The sequence below is a fragment of the Myotis myotis genome, unplaced genomic scaffold (assembly GCF_014108235.1).
Source record: "Myotis myotis isolate mMyoMyo1 unplaced genomic scaffold, mMyoMyo1.p scaffold_m19_p_1, whole genome shotgun sequence".
Classification (NCBI taxonomy): domain Eukaryota; kingdom Metazoa; phylum Chordata; class Mammalia; order Chiroptera; family Vespertilionidae; genus Myotis; species Myotis myotis.
The window spans coordinates 22,756,612-22,782,212 of NW_023416313.1; the positions used below are offsets into that span (position 1 = coordinate 22,756,612).

Genomic DNA, 25,601 nt, shown 5'->3' on the forward strand with positions numbered 1-25,601 from the left:
CCTTCTGAGTTTCTTCACCCCCTCCCATAGCCAACAGTTCCTCGGGGTGAGGAATAAATCTAGTTAATTCATAACAAAGTGTTACCGCCATGGGTGACTCTTCCCTATGTCATCTGCATGCTAATGAATGAATCTCTGGCTTTAGAATATCCGATGTTAGCAACAGACATGGAAGGAAGGAGGTAGGAGAATGTATGTATGGAGGGGGTGGGTGGGTGATCAGGTAGCCTTAGGTAGAAACCTCCCTGATAAACCAAAGACAGTAGCCTTCTCTACCTGAAGCAAAACCGGCTGTGCAGGGAGCCTTTTAAAGCACGGTTAACGTGAAATTCTCTCTCTGCATCCTTGGTCCGCAATGACACCGACAGATGCTAAACTTCGGCCTGTCTAGAACAGTAAATTAGGTTATAGAGGCTGCCAAAAATCCCAAAGTCATCCTCAGAAAGTGCAACACTTTGAGATCTGAAGCAAAGGTCAGAGACATAGATGCTAAAGTGAGTTTTAAGAGAGAAACCACCAAATACATAGGGGGAAGAGAGAAAGGAAGGTGGGCCCTTGGCCGTCTGGCAAATCCTATCAGACTCTCATAAACAACATTGAGATCAGACAGAAAGTGGTCCTGGCTCCTTTCCCCAGTAATAAGTACAGTATATTCATAAAGGATGATACTGTATTAGAGACTGTATATTCATAACCTGTTCCAGAACTCTCAGCCCAAACCTCCTGGGACATTGGGAGGTCTTTCTGAGACCTCCTTCCTGCTGGAGAAGTTCCCACCTGACAGTAATGAGGCTGTGCAGGGGAAGGAGATAATTTGCTAAATGGAATCAGTTGAACAAATGCCTGGGTAGGACTAGGCTTCTTCATGGCTTGCAGCAAAGTGTTACAAAGTAAGAACTGCCGTCTGGCCCCGGGTTCTCCGCAGTGGCAAGGCAGCCTTAAAAACCCAGAGACCCAATTCCTCCAACAAGATTGCTCCAGAAACTGTGTGTTGGGGATGGGGAGGGGCAACAAAATAAACAGCAGTGCCTAGGCCTTCACTGCCACCAGCAGGGCCCAGGAGAAATGCAGGCCTGCAGAGCCCCAGGTGAGAGGATGAAACTGACAGCTAAACTGCCTTCGCCCTGTGCCCACCCACCCCTTCCCCAATCCCTACGATTTGGAAAAGCTGCTCTTCCTCTCTAAAAGTGGAGCTCCTGCCCTAAAGCTCAGAATCAAGGGCTTGGAGAACAAACTCCAATGAAGGGACCAAACATTCCGTCCTGTCCTGGGATTTGCAGTATTTCCATAGGTGCAGTGGAGTGATGCCCAGAGATGGCAATTTTACAGCTGGGTCTCCTTACATCTCACTTCACCTGGGACGTGGACCAGACCCCTCCAGCCGTCCACCTTAGATGAGCGTCAGGTAGAACCAACTCAAGCTTTGCATGAATTTGAAAATATCGGCCCAACGCCTGCTTGATCTCTCACACCCCGTCCCAATCCGTGACCACCTGCATTCTGCGGGCCCTTGGGCGGGACGGCGCTGCCTGGAGAGCGCGCCAGGAGGCGCAGGGCGCCCGGCATCTTCAAGGCTGTGGGCCCAGGAAACACTCGGGGGGCGGAATGGCCCTGGAGTGCGCCCGCGTTGCAGCAGGAAGGACCCCCTGGAGCCTTAGAGGCCTGCGGAGGGCTCCCGGCAGAGATCCGCTTTTGGAAAGGTTCCCCGACCACGCGACGGAGAGCACGTGAGTCGCGCAGCTTCCCTATAAAAACCCCGGCTTCGCTGCGCCTCAGGAGCGAGAGGAGCTGAAGGACAGGACCACCTGCGCCACCGGCGACAGGGCGGCGGTGACGCTCCCTCCGAGGCGCCCGAAAAGGTTCTGCAATGTGATGCTTCCTACCCTCGGGGGCCGGACTCGGTGCGTGTGTCTAACTTTGAGGCCGTATTCCCGGCACTTGGGCACAGACGCGCTGACGCCGGCACGCGTGCCTTCCCGAAAATCCTCAGGGCGGCTGTGCCCTTTAGGAGACGGGGCAGAGCAGCGGTGATCCCGGGCTAACGTCTTCCCTGCTTTCCGCCAAGGAGGCAGCCGTGAGCGCTCGGGATCATCCCCAGTGAAGCCGGGCCAGCCCCCGGGTAGCCCGAGGCCCCAGCCCCGCCGCCCTTGAAGCCGCGGGAGGCAGCTTCCGATAAACTCGGGACGCCTTTCCGAGATAAAGTTTGCGCTGCTACCCTCGCCCGCTCGGTCCCGCCTCCTAGACAGCCCCCTCCTCCCGCGGCGGGCGCGGGCGGGGAGATGGCCGCGGACTCGGCGACGGGCGCGGGCGCTTCCCAGCGCAAAGGGGCGCCGCGCTCGTAGCCGCCGACACGCTGACCTCCCGCTCCCACCGGCTGCTGCGCTGAACTCCGGCCGCGAGCGCAGACGGACTCCCGGAGAGGCAGCAGGCGGCGGCGACTACGGCCGGAGGAAAGGTCCGCATGGCCGCTCCGCGCCGGCCGGTGCTGTGTGCCCGGGAGCTCGCCGGCGGCGCCTCGGGCTCGGAGCGGCTCTAGCCGCGCTGCCTGCGGGGATCGACCTCGCAGTTCCCGCGGATCGCGGGCAGGAACCCGAGGAGCAGAAGGCGGCGGCGGCGGCGATCCCTCCGAAGGGCGATGTGGCCGGCCGGCGCGGGCACCAAGCTGCCCTGCCCCCGCGACTCTGCGCTCCGGCGGGCGGCTTTCTCCGGGAACCTCACCGCCCTGCCTTCCCACCTCGTGCCCGCGGGCCGCAGCGTCCGGGTCTTCATCAGCGCCAACCCTGAAGGTAAGTCCCTCGCTCGGCTTTGCCCGTCCCTCTGTCCTTCTGTCCGTGCGCGCAGCGGGATCGGCGAACGGGCGCGCCGTGCGTCCCCGGTGCTCCCTTCCTCCAGCTCAAGCCTTGGCTGCCCTGAGCGCGTGGGAATTTCATTGGAATCACTTTTACTCACCTCGCTCATCCCCTCTGCCTGCCGACCACCCCTAGGACACTCATTTTACCCCCGCCTTACTCCTCCGGGTCAGCTGAGAAACGTCCCAGGCATAGCAGAGGCTTCTGGCAGCTCCAACCTGCCGCCGCCACCCTTTTCCCTTTCTTTAAGCGGTTTCTTCTCCGTCGCAGGTGTAAGTAGTAGCTCTCCGCGGCAGGTTCCCGAACAGGGCACCCTCCTTTGCTACTTGTTCAGGCCGAGGTGAAGTGTTCCCCAAGACTCGCCCCTTGGCGGGTGCGATGGCACCCTTTTTGCCTTGGGGAGCCGAGGAGACCCCTGTGAACTGAAGGCCCGCGCAAAGGTTGGGAAGAAACGCGCCTTGGGGTCCTGGGATCCGCCGGGGGCTGGTTTCGCGGTAGAGCGCTCAGGGTGAGCCCATTTCTGGTTGGGTTCTGGGCTTGATGTCCCGGTTCCAGCACCTGGCCTTTCAGTGGTGTAACTGTTTAAGGCTGGGCACCTGGTCAGCGCTAAATGCAAACTTGTTGATTTATTACATTCACAAATCACAGCGGCTGAGCTCTGGGTGGTTAATCCCTTGTTCATCACCGCTCTTTAGTTCTCATCCTGAATATTAACTTTCTTTCTCAGTAAGTTAAGAAAAAGTAGGATGCATTTGATGTGAGCTGGATAAAACTGCAGGATTTGCCTTTTTCCAGAACAGTACATGGTCAGCCGTGAGATGAGTTTTTCGGAGCCTGGAATAGACGTGTGAGATCCGAAAGGAACTTTTTCTGCTCTCTGTAACAAGCCTGGGGGCTGACAAAAAAGTTAAAGGAAAAAAGGAAGTTGACAAGCATCATTGGATAGAGAATCATTTGAAAACCCAAGGCTCTGGTTGCTTGTTAAAAGCATATAGAGAGGACCAACAGAAAAAAAAAAAACTTTCTATAAAAAAACTCATGTTTCAAAAAGAACACTAGCAGAAACTAATTCTAATTAGTTTTAGAAGGACTTGTACTTTTTAGGGAGGACACCGACTGGCCTTTCATCAGTTTACAACTCACTTTCACAGACGTTAATAAGCAAGGAAGGTTTTAGAAAGCTACAGTACACTCAAAATCCTCTGACCTCAAATATGTCTCCAGGATTTTACCTTAATCTGGATAAAGAAAACCGTGGAGATAGGCAGCCTGTTTAAGGATTAAGAAATTCTGCAACTTAAGTTTCCATTGTTGTTTTCAAAAATATTGTCAAAACATTGTAAAAGTGTTTGAGAGAATTGTTAGAAAATGATTAGTCTTAACATTTTCAATGCTCCTGAGCTTGAAAAAAATCTCAAAGTATTTACATCCGCTGATGTAAAACTAGCTAAATTGTTGTTTTTCTTTAAGTAAGTTGCTTCTAAGCCACAGTGAAATTGTTCCTATCATCAGTAGTTAATTTTTTCATTAAGTTTGTAATTTCTAGGATAAAAACCAATAATGAATTTAAATTGAGTCAGCTAAATATTTAATTAATCTTCAAGATGAATGTCATTTTTCTTAAGCCTGTCCACCTAATTCTTCAAATTCTCTAGTTTCTTGAAATAAGTGCTTTAGCATCTATTAATCTTAGGAAAGCAAACAGGAGAGAGTTGATCATGCCTTCTGGTCACTGTTTGAGCTGAGCAGCTTGCACATTGATCTTAAAAGATCAGGAGACCCTAGCTGGTTTGGCTCAGTGGATAGAGTGTTGGCCTGCGGACTGCAGGGTCCCAGGTTTGATTCTGGTCAGGGGCACATGCCCTGGTTGCAGGCTTGATCCCCAGTAGGAGCGTGCAGGAGGCAGCCAATCAATGACGCTCTCTCTCATTGATGTTTCTCTCTCTCCCTTCCTCTCTGAAATCAATAAAAATATATTGTTTTAAAAAAAGATCAGAGCCCTCGGCCTGGCCTGCGCCCTCTCGCAATCCGGGACTCCTTGGGGGATGTCGGGGAGCCGGTTTCAGCCCAATCCCCGCAGGCCAGGCCGAGGGACCTAATATAATCAATAATAATGATACTGTTAAAAGCTAAGTTGGAGAACCAAGATGGCGGCATAGGTTAACGCCGGAGATTGCTGCCTCGAACAGCCAATTCAAGGGTACACCTAAAAGACGGAACGGACATCATCCAGAACCACAGGAAGGCTGGCTGAGGGGAAATTCTACAACTAGGAGGAAAGAGAATATCATACCCAGACTCAGAAGAGGTGCAGTGCTGAAGTAAAATACTCAGGTGCGGAGTGCACGCGGAGTGGGCTGGCGGCGGAGGGCGCGGTTGTTGTTTTCAATCGGGAGGGAGTTTCAGACTCTGAGCTCCAGATCCGGGCGAGTCTCTAGGGACCCAGACTCAAATGGGAGAAGCGGGACTGTCTGGCTTCTGTCGGAACTCGAAGGCAGCTTTCTCTCCGAGGTTTGCAGCGGTTGCTGGGACTCTGTGAGGCAGAGCCCCTAGGGACGGAACTGAGAGCAGCCATAATTGCTCGCTCAGCCCGCCCTGTTTGATCCCGTGTGACCCGCCCCGCCCAAGCCCTGCACAGAGCCATTTGCCAGATAGCCTCAGGCAAACGCTAGATTAGCACCTCCCCAGAGGACAGAAGTTTTCCCAGGCAGACACAGCTGACTCTCACAGCCAGTTGGCCTGGAGGTCAAATCCCCCCAGTATTAACTACAACAATCAAGGCTTAACTACAACAAGACTGCACACAAAGACCACTAGGGGGTGCACCAAGAAAGCATAAAAAAAATGCGGAGACAAAGAAACAGGACAAAATTGTCAATGGAAGATATAGAGTTCAGAACCACACTTTTAAGGTCTCTCAAGAACTGTCTAGAAGCTGCCGATAAACTTAATGAGATCTACAAGAAATCTAATGAGACCCTCGATATTATGATAAAGAACCAACTAGAAATTAAGCATACACTGACTGAAATAAAGAATACTGTACAGACTCCCAACAGCAGACCAGAGGAGCGCAAGAATCAAGTCAAAGATTTGAAATGCGAAGAAGCAAAAAACACCCAACTGGAAAAGCAAAATGAAAAAAGAATTCAAAAATACGAAGATAGTGTAAGGAGCCTCTGGGACAGCTTCAAGCGTACCAACATCAGAATTATAGGGGTGCCAGAAGATGAGAGAGAGCAAGATATTGAAAACCTATTTGAAGAAATAATGACAGAAAACTTCCCCCACCTGGTGAAAGAAATAGACTTAAAGGTCCAGGAAGCGCAGAGAACCACAAACAAAAGGACTCCAAAGAGGACCACACCAAGACACATCATAATTAAAATGCCAAGAGCAAAAGACAAAGAGAAAATCCTAAAAGCAGCAAGAGAAAGAAACTCAGTTACCTACAAGGGAATACCCATACAACTGTCAGCTGATTTCTCAACAGAAACCATGCAGGCCAGAAGAGAGTGACAAGAAATATTCAAAGTTATGAATACCAAGAACCTACAACCAAGATTACTTTATCCAGCAACTTTATTCAGAACTGAAGGTCAGATAAAGAGCTTCACAGATAAGGAAAAGCTAAAGGAGTTCATCACCACCAAACCAGGATTATATGAAATGCTGAAAGGTATCCTTTAAGAAGAGGAAGAGGAAGAAAAAGGTAAAGATACAAATTATGAACAACAAACATGCATCTATCAACAAGTGAATCTAAGAATCAAGTGAACAAATAATCTGGTGATCATAATAGAATCAGGGACATAGAAAGGGAATGGACTGACTATTCTTGGTGGGGGAAGGGGTGTGGGAGATGCGGGAAGAGACTGGACAAAAATCGTGCACCTATGGATGAGGACAGTGGGTGGGGAGTGAGGGCGGAGGGTGGGGTGGGAACTGGGAGGAGGGGAGTTATGGGGGGGAAAAAGAGGAACAAATGTAATAATCTGAACAATAAAGATTTAATTAAAAAAAAAAAAAGATCAGAAATGTGAAGCTTACCTGAGGAGTTTCAATAGGGGCAGGACCTCAACTTGTATCCACATGGAGAGCCAAAGGTATGTTGAATAGAGAAGACAGAAATGGGTATTTTTTACCTTAATGTGAAGACTTGCACTCGTGGTAAATGCTCTCTCAGAGGCAGCATTTTACCGTGAGATCTTTATGGATACAATTCAGGAAGCAAGTGGTTTGTTTTGGTACAATCCAATATTAGATTCTTGGCCAATACTCAAGAACCTTTCTACTGTCAAATTAAGACAAAGAACACTACCTCATGCTTCCCTTTACAAGTGGAAATCCAATTTATGCTCTAAATAAAAGCTTCTTTTTGTTGAACTCATAGCAGTACTTTTAAGAATCCTGCCAGGGTCTCTCTCACTTAGATGATTGTTTTAATAGGTATTGCTTCACCAGGCAGTGTGGCATTTCCCATCAGTAATAAAGATAACACATATTTTTAGAATGGAAAACTTACTTTCCCATATATTGGCTCATTCAGTATTTTAATTTTGATTTCCATCCTCAAAGCCAGTGAGGATGGTGGACCAGAGAGTGTTGTCCCTATTTTCCAGATGAGAAAACTGAGGCTACACCAGATTAAGCTACTTGCCTGAAATCATATAGCAGAATGAAACAAGGTAGAGCCAGCCTACAGGGGACTCAAAACATCTCTCTTGGTACTACTTGACCCAGGCTAGGTTTATGCCAGATTTCTATGAGATATCGTACCTCCATATAGACAAGAATGTAAGCTAAATATCGTGGATGAGTGCTCTCCTTACTCTTGAAGCCTGACAGCCAAGAGAAACTAAATAGTAGGAAGGGAACTTGTCTGTCCTGACTCAGCCTCCAATAAAATTTCAGAATGTTCTGGACACTAATGAGCGTGGTTCTCTCTAAAGGGTTATCTGCATCAGACCAATCCCTACCGATGAAACCAGTGTGGGAGAGGCAATAGCATTGCCCCAGTTCATGGATCTTCCACTGTGAGTAGCTTGAATTGTCCATGAACATGCAGAGGAGAGGAGCCTACACAATCCTCTTCCTATTATTGGAATTCAAGGAGGCCTGATAAACAATATTCCTCTTCCCTGCCTCAGTTTTTAACCAATTTAGAATAAGGTAATGTTTTAGCTCAGGCTGCTATAACAAAGTACCATAGACTGAGAGGATTCAACAATAGACATTTATTTCTCACAGTTCAAGCCCAAGATCAAGGTGCTGGCAGATTCTGTTCCTGATAAGAGCCCCCTTCCTGGTTCTCAGCTGGTCATCTTCTCATTGTGTCCTCAGGTGCAGAGGAAAAGGAGTTCAGCTCTTTCTTTTTCCTTTTCTTCGGAGGATACTAATCCCTTAATGGGTGCCCCACCCTCATGCCTTCACCTAAACCTAATTACCTCCCAAAGGCCTCACCCCAAAATATCAAGGCATTTGGGGTTAGGGCTTCAATATATGACTTTGGGCCACACGAACATTCAGTCCAGAGCTGGTAAAATCTAAATCAGAAGGAAAACCAGAATATTGCCTTTATTACTGATTTAAAACAGATGCAAAGCCACAAGTTCTGTCTGTGATCCTTTGAGCCAGATGTGATTTTGGAATTGCAAATATTTGAGATTGGGGGTAATGGTGCGTACACTGCTTATTATATGGGGTCTGGAGTAATACCCCATAGTCAAGTATAAAAGGTCTCTAAGGAAACATGTACCCACCCCCTCTAAGTGCTGTACAATAGAATTTTCCACAGTGTTGGAAGGGCCTTCATCTGTGTTGTCCTATATGGTAGTTACAAAAGGCTATTGAAGTTTTGAAATGTGTTTAGTATGATTAAGAATATGAATTTTTAGTATTATTTCATTGTAATCTATTTACATTTTCCTAGACACATGGAATTACTGGCTATTGTGCGGGACACAAAGCTCTAAGTGGCATAATAAAGCCTGAGTAGCTTATGTCAGTTAAGGCCAGTATTGTTACCAAGGACTCAGATCACTTCAGCTTTGGCTGCCAGATGAATTGGGGGAAATTTTTTGTTCTCAGCACTTTGGGAATTTTGGAATTACAAGTAAGAACTGTGGACTTTTATCGGGAGATGTGGCTTTTACCTAGACAAGTGTGTTTCCAGAATTGCACAGACTTAGCCTTCCAGTCAGTACCAGTAATGGGCAGGGCACAGAACTGCTCCCCACCACCAGTGGACAGAGTTGACTCCTTTAACATTTAAGACATGGAGGAGCAGGAAAGAATGACAGGTTTACTTACAAGAGAGAACAAAAGGGCTGGGCTCCTTGTGCTCAGATTTTCCTTCCAAATGCATCCATCAGATTAAGACTCTTGTCCCCTGAAGAGTAAGGGATGACCCTGCCCAGGGCCCACTATACTCATGGATCTCCCTCTATGTGTCAACAGGCATCTGGAGTGGAGAAGACTCTAACATCTATGTTTGTGCATTCCCCTGTGCAGATGTATGCATCTTTGAGGGTTGTGGACTTTGTCCACAATAACAGTGATCAGATGCTCAGTCAGTTCCCAAGCACATTTTTCATTATACATGTCTTTGCATCCTCCCTGAAAATCTACCCCGTGTCTTTGGATTCCCAGTGGAAAGGCTTGTTCTCCGTTTTTGCAGAAGCCACAGTGAAGAGAGAAATGTTTTCCCTACTGTGGCTACAACCAGTGGCCATTTGCTTTAGAAAATGCTCCCAGACAAGAGGCAGAAAGATGTGCTGAAAAAATTCATGTGAAACCTGATTGTTCTTCACCATGGTTTCAAAATATATATATATGTAAAATATATATATATAAAATAATATATATATTTAAAATATATAAATATAAAATATATATATATAATTCAGAGAGGGAGAGAGAAAGAGAAACATCAATGATGAGAGAAACTCATCATTTGACTGCCTCCTTCTGGGGTTCATGCCCGTGACCTGGGCATGTGCCCTGACCGGGAATCAAATCATGACCTCCTGGCTCATAGGTCTATGCTCAACCATTGAGCCACACTGGCCAGGCTTCATCATGGTTCTTCTTTTTCTGCAACATTATTTCCAAGTATCCCTATTTTGTTTCGTTCTTTCATTTTTATAAGTAATCAGAAAAAAATGCAGTTGAGCACAGAAAAAATGATTCATGCCCCAGGAACATCTTTAAAAGGTAAGATTCTTGAAGAATATCCTGAATTATTTTACAATAAATGCAAATAGGATATATTAATAAATGAGTTCTAAAATTATAGAGGTTGTATTTTCAAATCATTCAGCAACCATTTTTCAGGCAGGAAGAGAATATTAGCTACAAATACAGACTTGAGAGCCAGACTCTCTGGGTTTGATTCTCCATCCCACCATTTAAAACTGTGATTTCTTTTCTTTTTTTTAAATAAAAATTTATTTTTATTGATTTCAGAGAGGAAGGGAGAGGGAGAGAGAGATAGAAACATCAGTGATGAGAGAGAATCATTGATTGGTTGCCTCCTGCATGCCCCCCTACTGGAGATCAAGCCCACAACCCAGGCATGTGCCCTTGACTGGAATCGAACCTGGGACCCCTCAGTCCACAGGCCGATGCTCTATCCAATGAGCCAAACCAGCTAGGACAAACTGATTTCTTGAGTAAGTTGCTTAGCTCTTCTGTTCTCAGTTTCCTTATGTATAAAAGAGGACATTAATAGCACCTGCCTTGCAGGGTTATTGACTAGATTAAATAAGCTAATAGATATTAAGCACTTAGCACAGTATTGGGCACATAGTAAACATTACATAAGCATTTACTATTGTTCTTATTATCTTCTTTATTACTAGTGTCTATTGTGATGCAGACACTATTCAGGTGTGAGCTTGCAAAGATGAATAAGGCTTTTCCAGCCCTCAAGGAATGCGGTATGTAGAGCCTGTCAGTTAGAACTCAGTAGGAAAACAGGAATCACTCCAGTTAAATCGGGGAACTAGGTGCTCTGGAAAATCATTGTAAGGGTCTGAGGAATGAAGGGGCATCACTAGGCACTTAGGAGAATTGCCAAAGCCATCACCCAGAGGGCAGGAAACTGCAGAAGCCCCTGCTGGTGTCACAGTTGATACTGGGTAGCTGGCCAGCTTCTACAAACATGCGCATCTGCTAAAACTGAACTACACCGCCTACAGCTGGTGGCCAGGGAGTTTCCCAGCTTGCTTTGCCTCCAGATCTCATGCAGCTACATCCCTCTGGCAGAACCAGAATTGCACTGGGACCCTGGTGAAAAGTAAACCTGGGAACTTCAGGCTTCCAGCCTCTATATCATGAGGAGAATGGATGGAAGTGGGAATGGAGACTCAAAACCAAGACACAGTCTCTAGCCTGGGGGAAGCAGGGGCTTTCACTCATTCACTTGTCCAACCAGTAAAGATGCATGAAGCACCTACTCCATGTGGAGTGCTGTTCTGGTGCTTAGGAAGCAGGCGGGGCTCTGCTCTCAGGGGTTGACATAAATAAGGTAACACATGTGATGAGCTCTGTGCTAAAATATGAGAAGAGCCTTAAAGAGACACCAAGGAGTTAGAGGGGTTGGGAGGGCTCCTTGGAGGAATGGATAGAGAGCCAGGGTATAGAAACTTTCACATCATAACCAGATATGAGGCAAAGCGAGGATGGATGAAGTCTCTGCAGGCAGTAGAGAGAGATTATTCAACAAAGAGCTTTTACCCCATTGGATAAGAATGGAGCGATGTTTTGAGGTGATATTAGCATTTGTCCAAAGGTGGCTCATTTAGAGTGACATTTAAAAGAAAGCATGACTAGGACCATATAGGGATGCTACATACAAATAGATCGCGGCCCTATGGTTTAATAAATCATCGGCAGATCTTTTGAAATTCTTGTTACACTGCGGCAATGACACCATTTGCCATTTTAAAGGGCAGATGTCTGCAGGTTTGAATTGTATTTCTGTTTCAATTGTCTTTTGCTGGCTTAGTGACTTAAAACAAAGATGTTTCATTTCTCACAATTGAATGCCTGGGAATTGGGGCCGGACTTGGCCTGCGGAGGAAGGGAGAGACTTCCGTTCCACAGGCACTAGTCACTCACTTGGCTGCGTTCAGCTACACATCTGGGTGGCGCTGGTGGTGGGAGGAGGTTTCACCCTCCTTGGTGCTCCTCCCTGTGGGATCGCTCTCTCCAGTTTTTCTCTCATCATTCAGGACTCTAGTGCCGGGAGCCGGTCCATGCTTGCTGTTTCAAGGGACCTGGCATATATGGCATACTGTTCTTAATATGTTTGCTCACCTTCTTGGCACTATGTGTTTTAACCAAGGTCTCTGAGAAAGGTTGTTTCCCCAGGTAGGGATTTTTCCCCTGAAGTTAGGGAGGGAATAAAACCTCTTAACTAAGTACCAGGCGGGTAATTAATCACTTTAACTACGAACAATCATGCTTAAGCTACATAATCTTTACTCCCTGGAATGGAGATAAGAAACACCCTAACCTTTGGAATAGAGATTGATAGGATTGAATCAACTGGTATAAATACAGATGTAAGAAGACAGAACCAAGAGAGACAGAACCTAGGCACAGAACCTACACAGAACGTTCTCTAGAGACAGAAGAACTTCGCTGGAGAGAACATGGCAAAAGATCCTGGACAGAAACTGGCCTCAGAACCTAGAGACAGAACCTAGCGAGAGAACATGGCAAAAGATCCTGGACTGAACCTGACTACAGAAATTGGCAAGAGAACCTGACTAGAACCTGGTAACTGAACCTGGCTGGAGAACCTAGCGAGGGAACATGGCTACAGAACCTGGCTGGAGAACCTGGAGAACCTAGCAAGAGAACATGGACACAGAACCTGGCTGGAGATCCTAAGCAGAACTTCGCTGGAGATCCAGACCAGAACTTGGCTGGAGATCCTGGCTAGAGATCCTGGCTAGGCTGCTGATCAACTGAATGCTGTCTCCGTGTCCTTCCTTCTTCGCCGACTCCGTCCACACCTTTGGGGACCCCTGGACCCGCTGGGGTTGGACCCCGGCACTCTAGCCCAGGATTTATTATATGGGGATTGGCCTCCCAGGAAAGGGAAATGGCAGCTGCTTCAGGCCTGGGCTTGGAGGTGCACAATGTCACTGTCGCTGCATTCTCTGTGCAGGGCCTAAGGCGAGCCTAGAACCACCAGGAGAGAAGCAGCCCTATCCCTGAAGGTGAGGGGAGGCACGTGCATTCAGGGAAGAGCAGGGCTTAGCGGTGGCCCACTTCGAAAGCAGTGAGCCCCCAGTTATGGTGTGTAGTTTCTTGACCTTTGTCATAACTAGATTAAATGGTATAATGCACGGCAAGCGAGTCAACTAGTAGCCTGGCACAGTGCTAACCCAGTGTTAATCCTCATAGTCATTGATGAAAAGGTAAGTTGTCAAGGGTGGACACTGACTTCGTAAATGGCACCCTTCCACAGCCTCCCAAATTCTAAACTGAGAAAAAGTATCAGGGAGCTTGCAGATAGGAGGCCAGAATATCCCGATTTTACTGATAAAGATAACAATGGAGAATGCTTTTGTGCTTCCTCATACGAAACACCAGAATTAGACATTCTCCCACTCACATATGCAGGGGGGGCCTCCAGACCGTCCGCCCCCTGAAACATGGAGCCTGGAGGGGAGGCTAACCCACCCGCTCTGTGGACAGGACAGTCCCCAGAGGAACAAGAGAACAGGCGAGTTGAGCTTGTGGGTTTATTCTTCCAACATTTTCCAGTCAAGTTAGTGACCCCTTACGCCCCCCACCCCAGATCTGGAAATGGCAGGTGAGGAGGTAAAGGAGGGCCCAGGAGTCTGATGCTAGGGGAAGGAAGGCTTCTCCCTGGCATGGATAGCTTGAGAGTTTTGACATTTGTGCACCATGGAATCCTTTGGTTACTTAGGATCCTTTAAATGAGATATCCAGTTTGACATAACCCAAATTACATCACAGTCAAGCATCTTAACACATTGCGGATGGATCGGGAGAATTTGCCAGCTGTGTTTAGTTCCACTTCATATTACACAGTGTTTTACAAAGTATCATACTTTAAAAAGATATTAGCCTGTAAGAACGTGTAATAAATAACTTCAAAATGCAATGGGTATTTAAAGCATGCCTTTAATATTTATGTAAAATGTGTTTTATACTCGTTCAATAGAAACTTATCTGGCCACTGGGTAAAGCTAGTGGTAAAACTACTGGTCCACAATGTGTTAACACAAAGAAGAGAATGCAGCGAGCTATAAGGTATGACATACCTTATATATAAAAGCAAGACCTATATTAGGTATCAGCATCAGAATACTTTTATAGGGGAAGTGCTCAACACAGCCTTGGGAAAAGTCACTTCATCTCTCTTACAAATAATGAGTTGCTTTAAACCACTGAGCTTTGGGGTAGAGTGATATGCAGCAATAGACAACTGAGAACATCAGGTGCAAACTCACAAACACCTTTTAAAATGGGAAATGATGCAGTTCCTACAGAGTAACGGATTTATCTACAAAGCAACTGGGAAGTTCTTTTCAGCTCAAAAATTCTTTTAGGTTTTGCTCTTACTGGTCATACGATTTAAATAAATGTAAAACTTGTAGTGGGTGTCTCAAAAGTACACAGTAGATGCTGAGTTATGTACCATCAATCAAGAAGAAAGTGGGTTACTTCCTTAAAGATAGACACCTTTGTATTGTTTCTTCAAGCTTTAGTTTTCATCATATTTTTGGTTGAAACCAAACAAGATTCATTTGGCAAATTAAAATATGTTGTCTGATGTATAATTAGAAAAAGGAGTTGTGTGACAGAAAGTTAATAAAAGGATAAAATACAGCAGCTTTGGACGCAGTTCAAACAGAATAATACCCACTTCTAATGAAATACTTCCTTGAAATCTCATTTTCAATCCAAAATATATCAGAGACTTTGACATGGGTACACTCAAAGCAGAGCGTAAAGCCCAGATGTCAGGTGTCTTATTCCAAGAGTGATTACAGAATATAACTCAGAAATGAAAGCACAGAATTGAGAGGGTATCCTTCATAATGCTTAATCTGATCCATTATGTGTCATGTCATTCAGAGATTCTTTCCACTGAATGTATTTCCTTCAGCTTTTATCCTAAGCATTCACTGCAATATTTTTTAGATACCCACTGTATACAACTGAAGTCCTAACTGGTTGGTGTGGAGAGTTATAAAGGAAGTAAGAGATACTTACTGCTGTCTTTAGTCTTTAGACTCATCCGTCCACAACTACTAAAAACACAAGCACTGTGGTTGTGAGAGGGATGCTTATGTGCGAAGGCCAGTTAGAATAATTGGAATCAAACTGTCCATCCTGACTCCCAGTCAGGCATGAGCTGGTTGATTTAGTCGAAAGGCTTAAGACCAAGATGCACCAAATCTGGAAATAGAACCCGTCTACTCTAGTAGCTGGTGGGGAGCTGGTCCAGCTGTGGGTGATGAGAACCAGTCCAGATCCAAGAGAGGAACCGTTTTTGAAGAGAAAGCATTTGGTACCAGAGAATCTGATGTCAACAGTTACTCAGCAAATGAGAAAAGTATATGCTGAAATGGAGTTTCCTTGAGTATCAGAAGAATAGCTCAGGAATTTTCTCAGCTAATAATTGCAGGAGTTCAGGTAGGTGCAAAGTATGAAGGTAAAATGAGGTGTGGGCACAAGATCCCCATCCTGAGATGGGGAATATGGGGATGGAGGCAGAGAATAGGAAGCATCTAGTAAAAGGTGGAATCCCAGCCCCTAGTCATAAGGTGGAACTGAGACAAGATACAAAGCTGTGGTCAGGACTAGAACCCAAGGCCAGGGCCAGAACTGCTGCCTGAGAAATTTGTCCCTGAGTCCCAGAGGCTTGGGATAGATGTCATATGAGACATTGTCGGCTGAGGTCACTTTTGGGTACAGGGAGTGGGAGCAGCCAGCTCTACCACATGAAGTGTGGCTTCAGGTATCAGAGAACAGATGCAGGGGCTGGGCAGCAGGAAGGGTTATATACTAAAAATAAGGTAATAAGGTCTGGCTGGTGTTGCTCAGTGGTTTAGCTGGCCACAGGCTCGGAGTGGGCGGGGTCCCGGGGACGCCCACCATGTTGCCCCGACTACGCGGCAGGCAGGCATCCAGGCCACTTGGCGCCTGCACGTGCGTGCGCTGTCCACAGGCCCATCATCTTTGTCGGTTTAATTTGCATACTCACTCCTGATTGGCTGTGGGTGTTGTAGAGGGACGGTCAATTTACATATGTGTCTATTATTAGTATAGATTGTAGTATTTTCCATACAAATGACTGTAACAACAGAATTTAATCCTCAGAATTCCATAAGATACATAATAGGGGTTTGTTTTGTTTTTGAGGGGAAGATTGAGACTCAGTTTCTAGAACCTGCCCCAGGGCACACATTTGGTAAACACCGGGCAGTGCCGAATCCAGGGTTCTGATGGTGTGTATCGTGGGTGCCCTGGTAGCAGGTGGACCCCTGCCCCAGAAACCGGCACTGCCACCTCCTGGCACATGCAGATGCTGGCAGAGAGGAAATGTACATACACACTTTGAGGTCAGCAGATAGTTAAAAGGGGGTTCCCCTTCCCTGCTTACACACCCACTGGAGCCGCCCCTAGAGCATGGGTCTGCTTTAGTTCTACTTATGATATCAGCAAAAGTGAAACCTTTTTTTCCTCTCTCGGGTAGACTATAATTTTCTGGGGGGGTGGGGGGGGGGAGGTAAGAAAACAAACAAAAAGAAAAGATTATAGACCTTAAGCACTGAATCGAAAAATGAGTTTTAGATATTTTTTGAAATCTCAGAAAAAATAAACATTTGACTAAGCCCTAAATTTCCATTCCATCAGATAACCCTAGAAGGCACATTCAGGATGGCAGCCACGGCCTTCCTCCACCCCCTGATGCTCAGCGTGGGGCCCCCCTCCCTCCAGAGGGGCTCCCAGCACAGCTCCCGTGTCCCCACTCTCTGCTGCAGCCACCATGGGAGGGGAGGCGGGAGAGGATGATGTGTCCCTCCCGGGACAGCAGGAACCGAGGCATGCGGTCAGAAGAGATTTCCACCATGAAACTAGACAAACAGCAGTGCGGTTTTAAATTTCCATGTGTTTCTCACAAAAAAACAATGAGAAATCAGATACTGCTAGTATTATGGTCTAGCTACATGATGACTCTGGGGACGGGTTAGGAAGTCTGTCACTTTCTGTAACATTTCTGTGGCAGGTTTCATTTTGTGCTCCATTTCAATCATGCAGTCAGGCTTGTGTAACTCACCGTCATGTTGGAGAGATTTGAACGTTTTCACGAGAGAGCTTTCTCCTTGTTCTCTAATATCAACCAGACGTGATGCCCTCGGACAGCATGAGAGGCGGTGCAGGGGCACGAGGTGGACTGGACCGGCCTGGCTTCCCTGGCTGGCTGAGGCAGTAGCTCTGTGACCTTGGGTGTTCTCTCTGGGCCTCCCTTTCCTCACCTGTCGAATGAGGTGGCTGAAAAACTAGACTTCAGGGGCCTCTTCCAGCTGCAGTGTTACAGTATTCCATTTCTTTGAAACTCCCAGCAGTTCCATTTGGTTTTATTTCTTTCAGAGGAGAGGAGTGTTGTGTCTGGGTCTTTAGTCTGGCTCCGTGAACATGGCTACACCATCGTCTGAAAAATATCACCTGTCCTCAGCTCAGACATTTGTCATGATGATGATGGAAAAGCACCTTTGCACCTGCATCGTACTATGTACATGTACACTGTTGACTATTTGAATGACTAACAGAGTACAGTGAATCTAGTGGGAAAGATCAGGACTTAGAGAGAAACTCGTCCCAAGTGTTCAGTATTAACATCGGAATGGGATTGGGTTTACAAATGAGGCTTTCGGGGTGATAAAATCAATCAGTGGGCCTTTGGGTAAGGTGGTTGCTATGAACTGCTGGATAGAGGGATGGCTCTCTCCCCTGAGTTGTGTAATGCACTCCCATCACGTGTGCACATACAACACGTGATACACACCAGAACTGGTAAGTAATAGAGCTGGAAGGTAATGAATCTGGAGTTGGAAACGTGAGTTTGAGACCTTGCTCGGTGCCATTTTCTGACTCGGTGACCGTAAGCAAGTTACTTCCGTTTCCTAATCCTAGATTTGCTTCTCTCTTTATTGAATATCTCATAGGATTCTTAGGAGGCTTAAAGGCAACAGAGCCTGTGAAATGTTTTCCATGTGCCTGGCACATAATAAGCTCTCATTGAGTGTCATGAGGGCCCTGGCTGGGGTGGCTCAGTGGTAGAGCGTAGGCCCATGCACAGAGGGTCCCAGGTTCGATTTCCAGTCAAGGGCATGTAGCTGGGTTGCAGGCCCATGTGGGAGGCAGCCGATGTGTCTCAGTGAGATGAATAAGACTTTCTGAGCATCCCTGAAACAAAACGGCAACTGAAGAGAGCGCTGGAGTTATAGCGACGGCTATGAAGATGGACGGGCACACGGTGCAGTGTGCAGATGATGTTTCACCGTGTTGTACACTTGAAAGCTACCTGGTTTTGTGAACCACTGTCACCCCAGTTAATTCAATAAAATAATAAAAATAAATAAAATTGATACCCCCTAAGAAACTGAAGGGGGAAAAAGATGGGGATTCTCAAATGGGGCAATTCCATTCATTTCAGGTTGAACTAAGTAAACTATTTCAAACCAAGGGAGATTTTAGACCCAGACTCCTCAGTCTGTCTATCAACTCCCAATTCTAACAGATAACACTGTCAGCTTAATTTGGTGCCTGGCTGAATTCAGATGTGATAAGTGGCTTTTTTTTTTTTTTTTTAAACCAGGCCTTTCCTGTGTAATAGGAAGTCGTGGAGAATTTGAGTGGCTTGCTGATGGTTGAATAGCTGGCGTAAACCTCACATGTCCCTTGCTTGACTTGTGGTGGACGTGTGATTTGGGTGGTCCCTTCCCCTTTAGGTAAAATGATGTTTCTTTATCCCCCCTCATCCTAGACTTGTTTTATTTAACATTTTTATCTTTTATAACCAGCTGACCTTTTTCCTAAATAGGTCATTTTGTTACATAGCCAGTCAACTTGGTGTTCTGTAGAGTTTTGCCCAAGGAGGTTAAATGTATTTATATCTGGATGTGTCCATGTGTCAAACAGATATTTCGATCTGTATTCAAAGCTGTTGAGGTTGTAGCACACTGTGAAATTCCCTGCTCCATACAATAAAGTAAAAACAAAACAAATGCTCTTAACATATAACCGGACATTTTCAAAGGCTCAAAAGATGTAATAATGAAGCTTTATTCTATAAGAAGTAAAATCAGAAGCAAAAATAAATATAGGATCTATAACCTCTTTTTATTAATGCAGTTAGATTCCATGTATACTTGTAAATATTTAAATTCTTACTTAAGTTCTATAAAAAACTGATTATATTTTAATGTATATAGTATGTTTTTAATATTTTAGGCATTAAATACTATTTTTGAATCAAAATAATATCTGCAAGATAACAAAAAAATACAATGCAGAGTATCAGTTTTGGATATAACGTTTCTGCCATAACAGTTATACTATCAAAATATGTTGGAGGGTGTTTTTTGTAGAATTTGTAAGGTCAAATGAACCACAAAATACGTCATCCAGACATTAGATGCTTACTTTGACATAAATTTCAACATGAAAACCAAACCAAAACAAACTATCACATTTCAAGCCCAAGTATAGCCTATCTATGACTTGATTTTACATTTTTCTACTCTCCATAAAAGTAGAGAGGCAAAAAAAAAAAGAAAAGAAGGAATATTTTGTGATGGTCGTGAAAATACTGAGTAATTCTTTTTAAGAAAAGATAAGACCTTTTGTATATTAAGATACAAAGTGATACACTTCTAATAGGGTGACTTGAGGTGACTTATACACACGAGTGAGATTAAATTGACCCTCCTCTGCACAATCTCTGTGTGTAGACACACACAAATATGAGACATGGAATTTACACCTGGGAGCTTACATACAGCTACTGACATTACATCTGAAGAGTTAGAAAGCATCTGACAAACATAAAACATTTGTATTAAATCCTATTGCTTCTATAACAAGTCACCACAATTAGTGACTTGTATTAATACAGATTTATTATCTTATAGTTCAGTAGATCAGAAGACTGGATTCAGTTTCACTGGCCTGCATTCTTTCTGGGGACACAAGAGGAGAATCTGTTTCCTTGCTTTTTCCAGCTTCTAGAGTTGGCCTGCGTGTCTTGGCTCGTGGCCCCGTCTTTCATCTTTAGAGCCAATAACAAGCACCTTCCACGTTTCCCTCTAGGACCTCTGCTTCCATGTCATATCCCCTTCTCTGAGTCTGCTTTCAGTCACACTTCCTCCTTTCACTCTAACCCTTCTGCCTTCCTCCTCTAAGGACCCTTGTCATTATAGTGGGCCCTCCCAGGTAATCCAGAATAATCTCCCCATCTCAAGATTCTTAATTTAACCTCAAATTCAAAGTCCCATTTGCCATGTTAGTTCACATTCACAGGTTCCCAGGGACTAGGATGTGGACATCTTCGGGACTCACTAATTAGGCTACCACAACATTGGAGGCCTTAAGAAGAAAATGTCTTTGCAGCCTCAGTTTTAAGATTCTTATAATAATGCCACAGTTTCCTCTTCTAAGTTTCTTCTTCCACCAAACCTCTCAGTGCATCCTTTGGCCACAGTCCTGTCCTTTCTCTCCTGCCTGCCTTTGTGAATGCTCTGGTATCCATCAGAATCCTAGCCATCCTTCAAGGCCAGTCTCAAATGCTCTGCTCTCCTTTCAGTATTTTTAATGTTCCCAAAGGCGCCAGGACACTTTTTTGCAGGTGGCAGAAACCCAGTTCAAACTCAAGCAAGAACTGGAGACTTGATTAACTCAAGTAATTGAACTGTGTAAGGGAAAGGCACGGGTGGATCTGGCCTAGAAATAGCTAGGATCAGTGTCTTAGTCAGTGCAAGCTGCTATAACAAAATACCATCGACTGGATGGCTTAAACAACAAACATTTAATTCTCAATACTTCAGAGCCTCAGAAGTCCAAGATCAAAGTGCCAGGAGGTTTGGTTCCTAGTGAGAGCCTACTTCTTGGATTAGAGATGGACCCTTTCTTGCTGTATTCTCATGTGTCAGAGAGAGGGTTCTGGTTGCTCCTTCTCTTCCTAGAAGGGCACTAATCCCTTCATGGGATCACCTCCCAAAGACCCCTCTTCCAGATACCGTCACACTGGGGATTAGGGCTTTAACATATGGATTTGCGGGGAGGGGGCGGCACACAAACATTCAGTCTTTCAGGAACTTGAACACCCTCAGGACTGTCTGCTTGTGTTTGCTTCTCTCTGTATGTCTACCAAATTCTCTCAGACCATCTTTTCTAACTTTGGCAAAAGTGGATGTGGCCACAAGTTACTTCATAATTACAATTTTATGGCTTTAACTAGATTTTGAGAAAACTTCTGAAGAAAGGACTCCAACTGGCTTGGGTTAGGTCACCTGTCCATCCCTTAGCCATATCACTATGGCCAGCTGGTCCTGTATTGAAGCTGGAGAGCAGAAGTGGGGAAATAATCTTTTAACACATGGAAGAAAGGGAAGAGTTTGGATAGAATAAATAATACTTGCTGTAGCAACCAATCTGGTGTGACTTCTTCTCAAGCCCCATTATATTTTATTCTATTCAACTTAATTTATATCATTGTTAATCACAACATCTTCATTTTTATCTTCTCTGTTCTTCTTTCGTGGCATTGGTCATATATTATATGCCTTGGATCATTGCACTAACATACTGAATCCTTACAGGCATGCTTATGTCTTCTCATTTTCACCCCACCCCTCCCACCTAGCACCTACAACTGTGCAATGCTGATAGTAAATGTGTTAAATTGGGTTGAAAATAACACTATAGAAGAAGTGATATCTTAAGGCAGCTTAAGGTTAATTAAAATAAGGACTAAATTTTCAGAGAAATGAAGTGTACTTTGGAGCTTGATAATTTGAGAAAATGTCATAGCTTGAGCTGGGGCTTAAAAGATGAGTAGAATTTAGATAGAAAAAAAGGAAGACAGACAGCAAAGAGTATGGGTTGTTACAGAATGCATGTGGCCATAAAGGAAATTTGGAGAAACAGATAACTAAATTCTAGACAGAATTGCCTCCTGGTTCTCAGACCTCCTTCTATGACTCTGTTGCTCTAATTCATAAATATTCATATTCACATTAATTAGAAATTGTCATTGCAGAATAGCTGTTTTGCCATATCTTGCAATGATTCATTTAACCAGTCATTCATTTCGTTAGTTATTGGGGGTTTGCTATGATTATTTATGCATAGTGAGGACTGTCACTCATGCTAAGGAACCTACTAGAGCTTCAGGGAGGGAGGTAAAGAGCTGTGGGGAGAGAGTGCAGAGGAGGAATTGGAGGAAAGCAGTGCTGCCTCTGATGGTATCAATTCCAGGGAGCCTGCAACTTTAAGAGTTCATAAGAACCTGTCAGTCAGGACAAAAGAAGTATCTTTAACCTCTAATGCAGACACCGGAGGGCCCTATACATCCTTTGCTATGCCTCTTCTCTTGGAAATGTCGTGCCCATGAGGATGAGATTGTGGCCTTTGAATTGAAGACTTCACCCAAGGATGCATCTAGCCACAATCTGTAGATTTGCACAAGTTAAAGGCTATAAATTTGGAGTCATAAAAATCTTGAGCCGAAACCGGTTTGGCTCGGTGGATAGAGCGTCGGCCTGCGGACTGAAGGGTCCCGGGTTCGATTCCGGTCAAGGGCATGTACCTGGGTTGCGGGCACATCCCCAGTAGGAGATGTGCAGGAGGCAGCTGATCGATGATTCTCTCTCATCGATGTTTCTAACTCTCTATCTCTCTCCCTTTCTCTCTGTAAAAAATCAATAAAATATATTTAAAAAAAAAAAAAATCTTGAGACGAGAGTCCTGATCTGTCTCTTGGTCTTAATGTGTTTGTTTTTTAAACCAAAGATGTGAGGCCCTCTCATATGCCAGGAGTTCATATTAATTAGTATTACAACATAATTAAAAATAGAAATTGATAAAGTTAAAACAATTAGTGAGAAATAGGTTCTGCCCACAAGGACCTCATGTCGTATGAGGGAGAGAAACACCGACATAGAAAATGATTGCATGCGTCGAGAATTGTAAAAGCCGCTTGACCCATGTTAGGAGACCACTGCGTGGCTAACGCTGACCCTGATTCCTCACACACGGTCTACTCTTCTTAATCTGCTTCCACCCCTACCTGCTCCCAGGGCCTGTCTTCTTTCCTACAGGAGCCTTCTATATAAAGAAAATAACTTGGTATTTTTAAAAAACCATTTCCATATACTCCTTCTCAACCAGAGACATCTGAACTACCTCTCACCACCTGTGGAGTGAAGTCTGAAATCAAGTGCCTGATTTGCCAAAACTTCCATAATTGGGCATCATCCTACCAGCTAGCTGATTTCTTCCTGTGCCCTACCCTCACATACTCACATGTTTCAGTTTTAAGATCTGCCTCCTGCAGGAAGCTGTCCTGAATGAACTCCTAGGGAAATTGATGCTTAAGTAGTGGTTTGTCACCAGAGACCTTTCACATTTATAGCTTCCATTGTCTAATGTCTGCCTTGCTTCCTAAATTCATTGTTAACTAATAAAGACATAACTGTTCTCTTCCTCTCTTGATTTTGAGCACCTTGGACAGTGCCTGGCCAGCAAGGCACCCGGTAAATAGGCAGTATCACAACACGTACATAGCTTGAATGTTGCAATTACAAATGTAGATTGACATATGGTACTGTTATTCAGTAAGATCACTCATTGGCATTAGTAATATCCTGTAATTTCTAAGAGCTTTTAAAAAGGGCTACTTGGTAATATTTAGGGGGAACAGACTGTTAGCCTAAGAAAGTAGGTTTTTAAGAAAATTATTCTGAGAGCCATGTACATGATGGGTTGATGTAAGTGAGGGAGACTGAAGGCGGGTAGACAAGGCATGTGCGGTAATCAAGCTTAAGAGACAAGTGAGTGTCTGAGCTTTGATTCTCCCAAATACCTAGCTTTGCTCATCAGTATCCACCGTTATTTAAATGTTGTTCATTTGACAAATAGAAATAAATCATCAGGCTTCATTTCTATTAATAGATGAAAGAAGAGTCCATTTTTAGCCAAGTAAGGTCAGTTAGAGTGAATTCCTGATTTGCCAAAGCAGTGATTTTTAAGCCCAGTCCTTGAAGAATTCCTTTGCCATTAAGAGTTTTATTTTATTAGTATTATGTAGATGTATGCATTGATGTTTTTATAGAAATTAAATATAATGGCTGGTATCTTTGGGCAGAAGAAAGGACACATAATGGAATTGCAATCACAACTAAGATTTTTTAAGTCAACAATTTCATTATCCCTCAGATACTCCATGGAAAAGAGAAGGTGGCAAATGCATCAGGTTGGAATGAAAAATGAAGTGCAGCTTTGGGCATGTTGCTCTATTTACATCTGGGAGCAGGCTCTCTCCGAGGTCCTGCTCAGCAGCTGCGCTTGTCGGATGCGCCTTTGCAGATACAGCCCTGGAGGCGGCAGGAGCAGCAACTCTTCTTGCAGGAGGTGCATGTGCAGGAGGCGGCACAGGTGCAGGGTCCACCAGCCGGCAGGAGCATTTGGGATCCATTTTGATGAGCTGTGAGGCAGGAGGTCTAATGTTGGTCAGGCTGGCCCAGCCGATGGGGCTCAGTTGGTTGAGCTTCAACCTATGCACCAAGAGGTCGCTGGTTCCATTCCAGTCAGGGCACATGCCCAGGTTGCAGGCTCCATCCCCAGTAGGGGACGTGCAGGAGGCAGCCAACCTATGCTTCTCATCGAAGTTCCTATCTCCCTTCCTCTCTTTCTTAAAAAAAGAAAAAAAAAAAGAAAAAAAAGAAAAAATCAATAAAAACATTTAAAGCTGGTCAGGCTGGACCCACTATTGTGGTGGCACTAGGCTCCATGTGCACCACACGGGCTGCACCTGATCACACGGAGGGACTTGTGTGCCTGTCATGTGGCACATGGTATCCAGCCTCCAGGCCCAAACCTCCCTAATTCTCAATTGAAAATGGAGATGCCAGCTCGGCCGGTGTGGCTCAGTGGTTGAGCATCAAACTATGAATCAGGAGGTCACGGTTCGATTCCCTATCAGGGCATATACTCAGGCTTTGGCTAGATCCCCAGTGGGAGGCATGCAGGAGGCAGCCAGTCAATGATTCTCAATATTGATGTTTCTCTCTCTCTCCCTTCCTTTCTGAAATTGATAAAAATGTATTTTAAAATGAAGATGAAAATGGAGATCCCAGTCATGATTTGGTTTGATTGAGGACATCCAGATTCTTGTCTCTATTCATGCTCTCAATTGTTATACTATTAATTAGGGAGAGTGTGTGCCATGCAAAACTGATGTCGAGAATATTAAAGTAAAAAGTAGAACATTAACCCACAATTTTATTCCTACTAATTCTTTTGTGAGCAATGAAATGCATAGATCTTCAGTGCACAGTGGATGAGTTTTGACAATATACCAGCCTAATGAAGCTATCAAACACTTCCATTAACCCATTCCTGTGTTCCTCACCCTTCCTGTCAATCTCTGCCTTACATAAACACCCTTCTTCTGATTTCCATCACCAGTGTCATCAT

At 44.9% G+C, this 25,601-nt stretch overlaps 1 protein-coding gene across 1 annotated transcript in view; it reads left to right on the plus strand.

Moving 5' to 3' along the window:
* The first annotated feature begins 1,792 nt into the window (after positions 1-1,792).
* The window catches only part of NWD2 (NACHT and WD repeat domain containing 2), a 148,225-nt gene continuing 124,416 nt past the window's right edge, over positions 1,793-25,601 (plus strand). Inside the window, exon 1 of the mRNA XM_036331078.1 lies at positions 1,793-2,786. Coding sequence (XP_036186971.1) covers positions 2,636-2,786 — 151 coding nt within the window. The 5' untranslated portion in view covers positions 1,793-2,635. The remainder of the gene's footprint in view (positions 2,787-25,601) is intronic.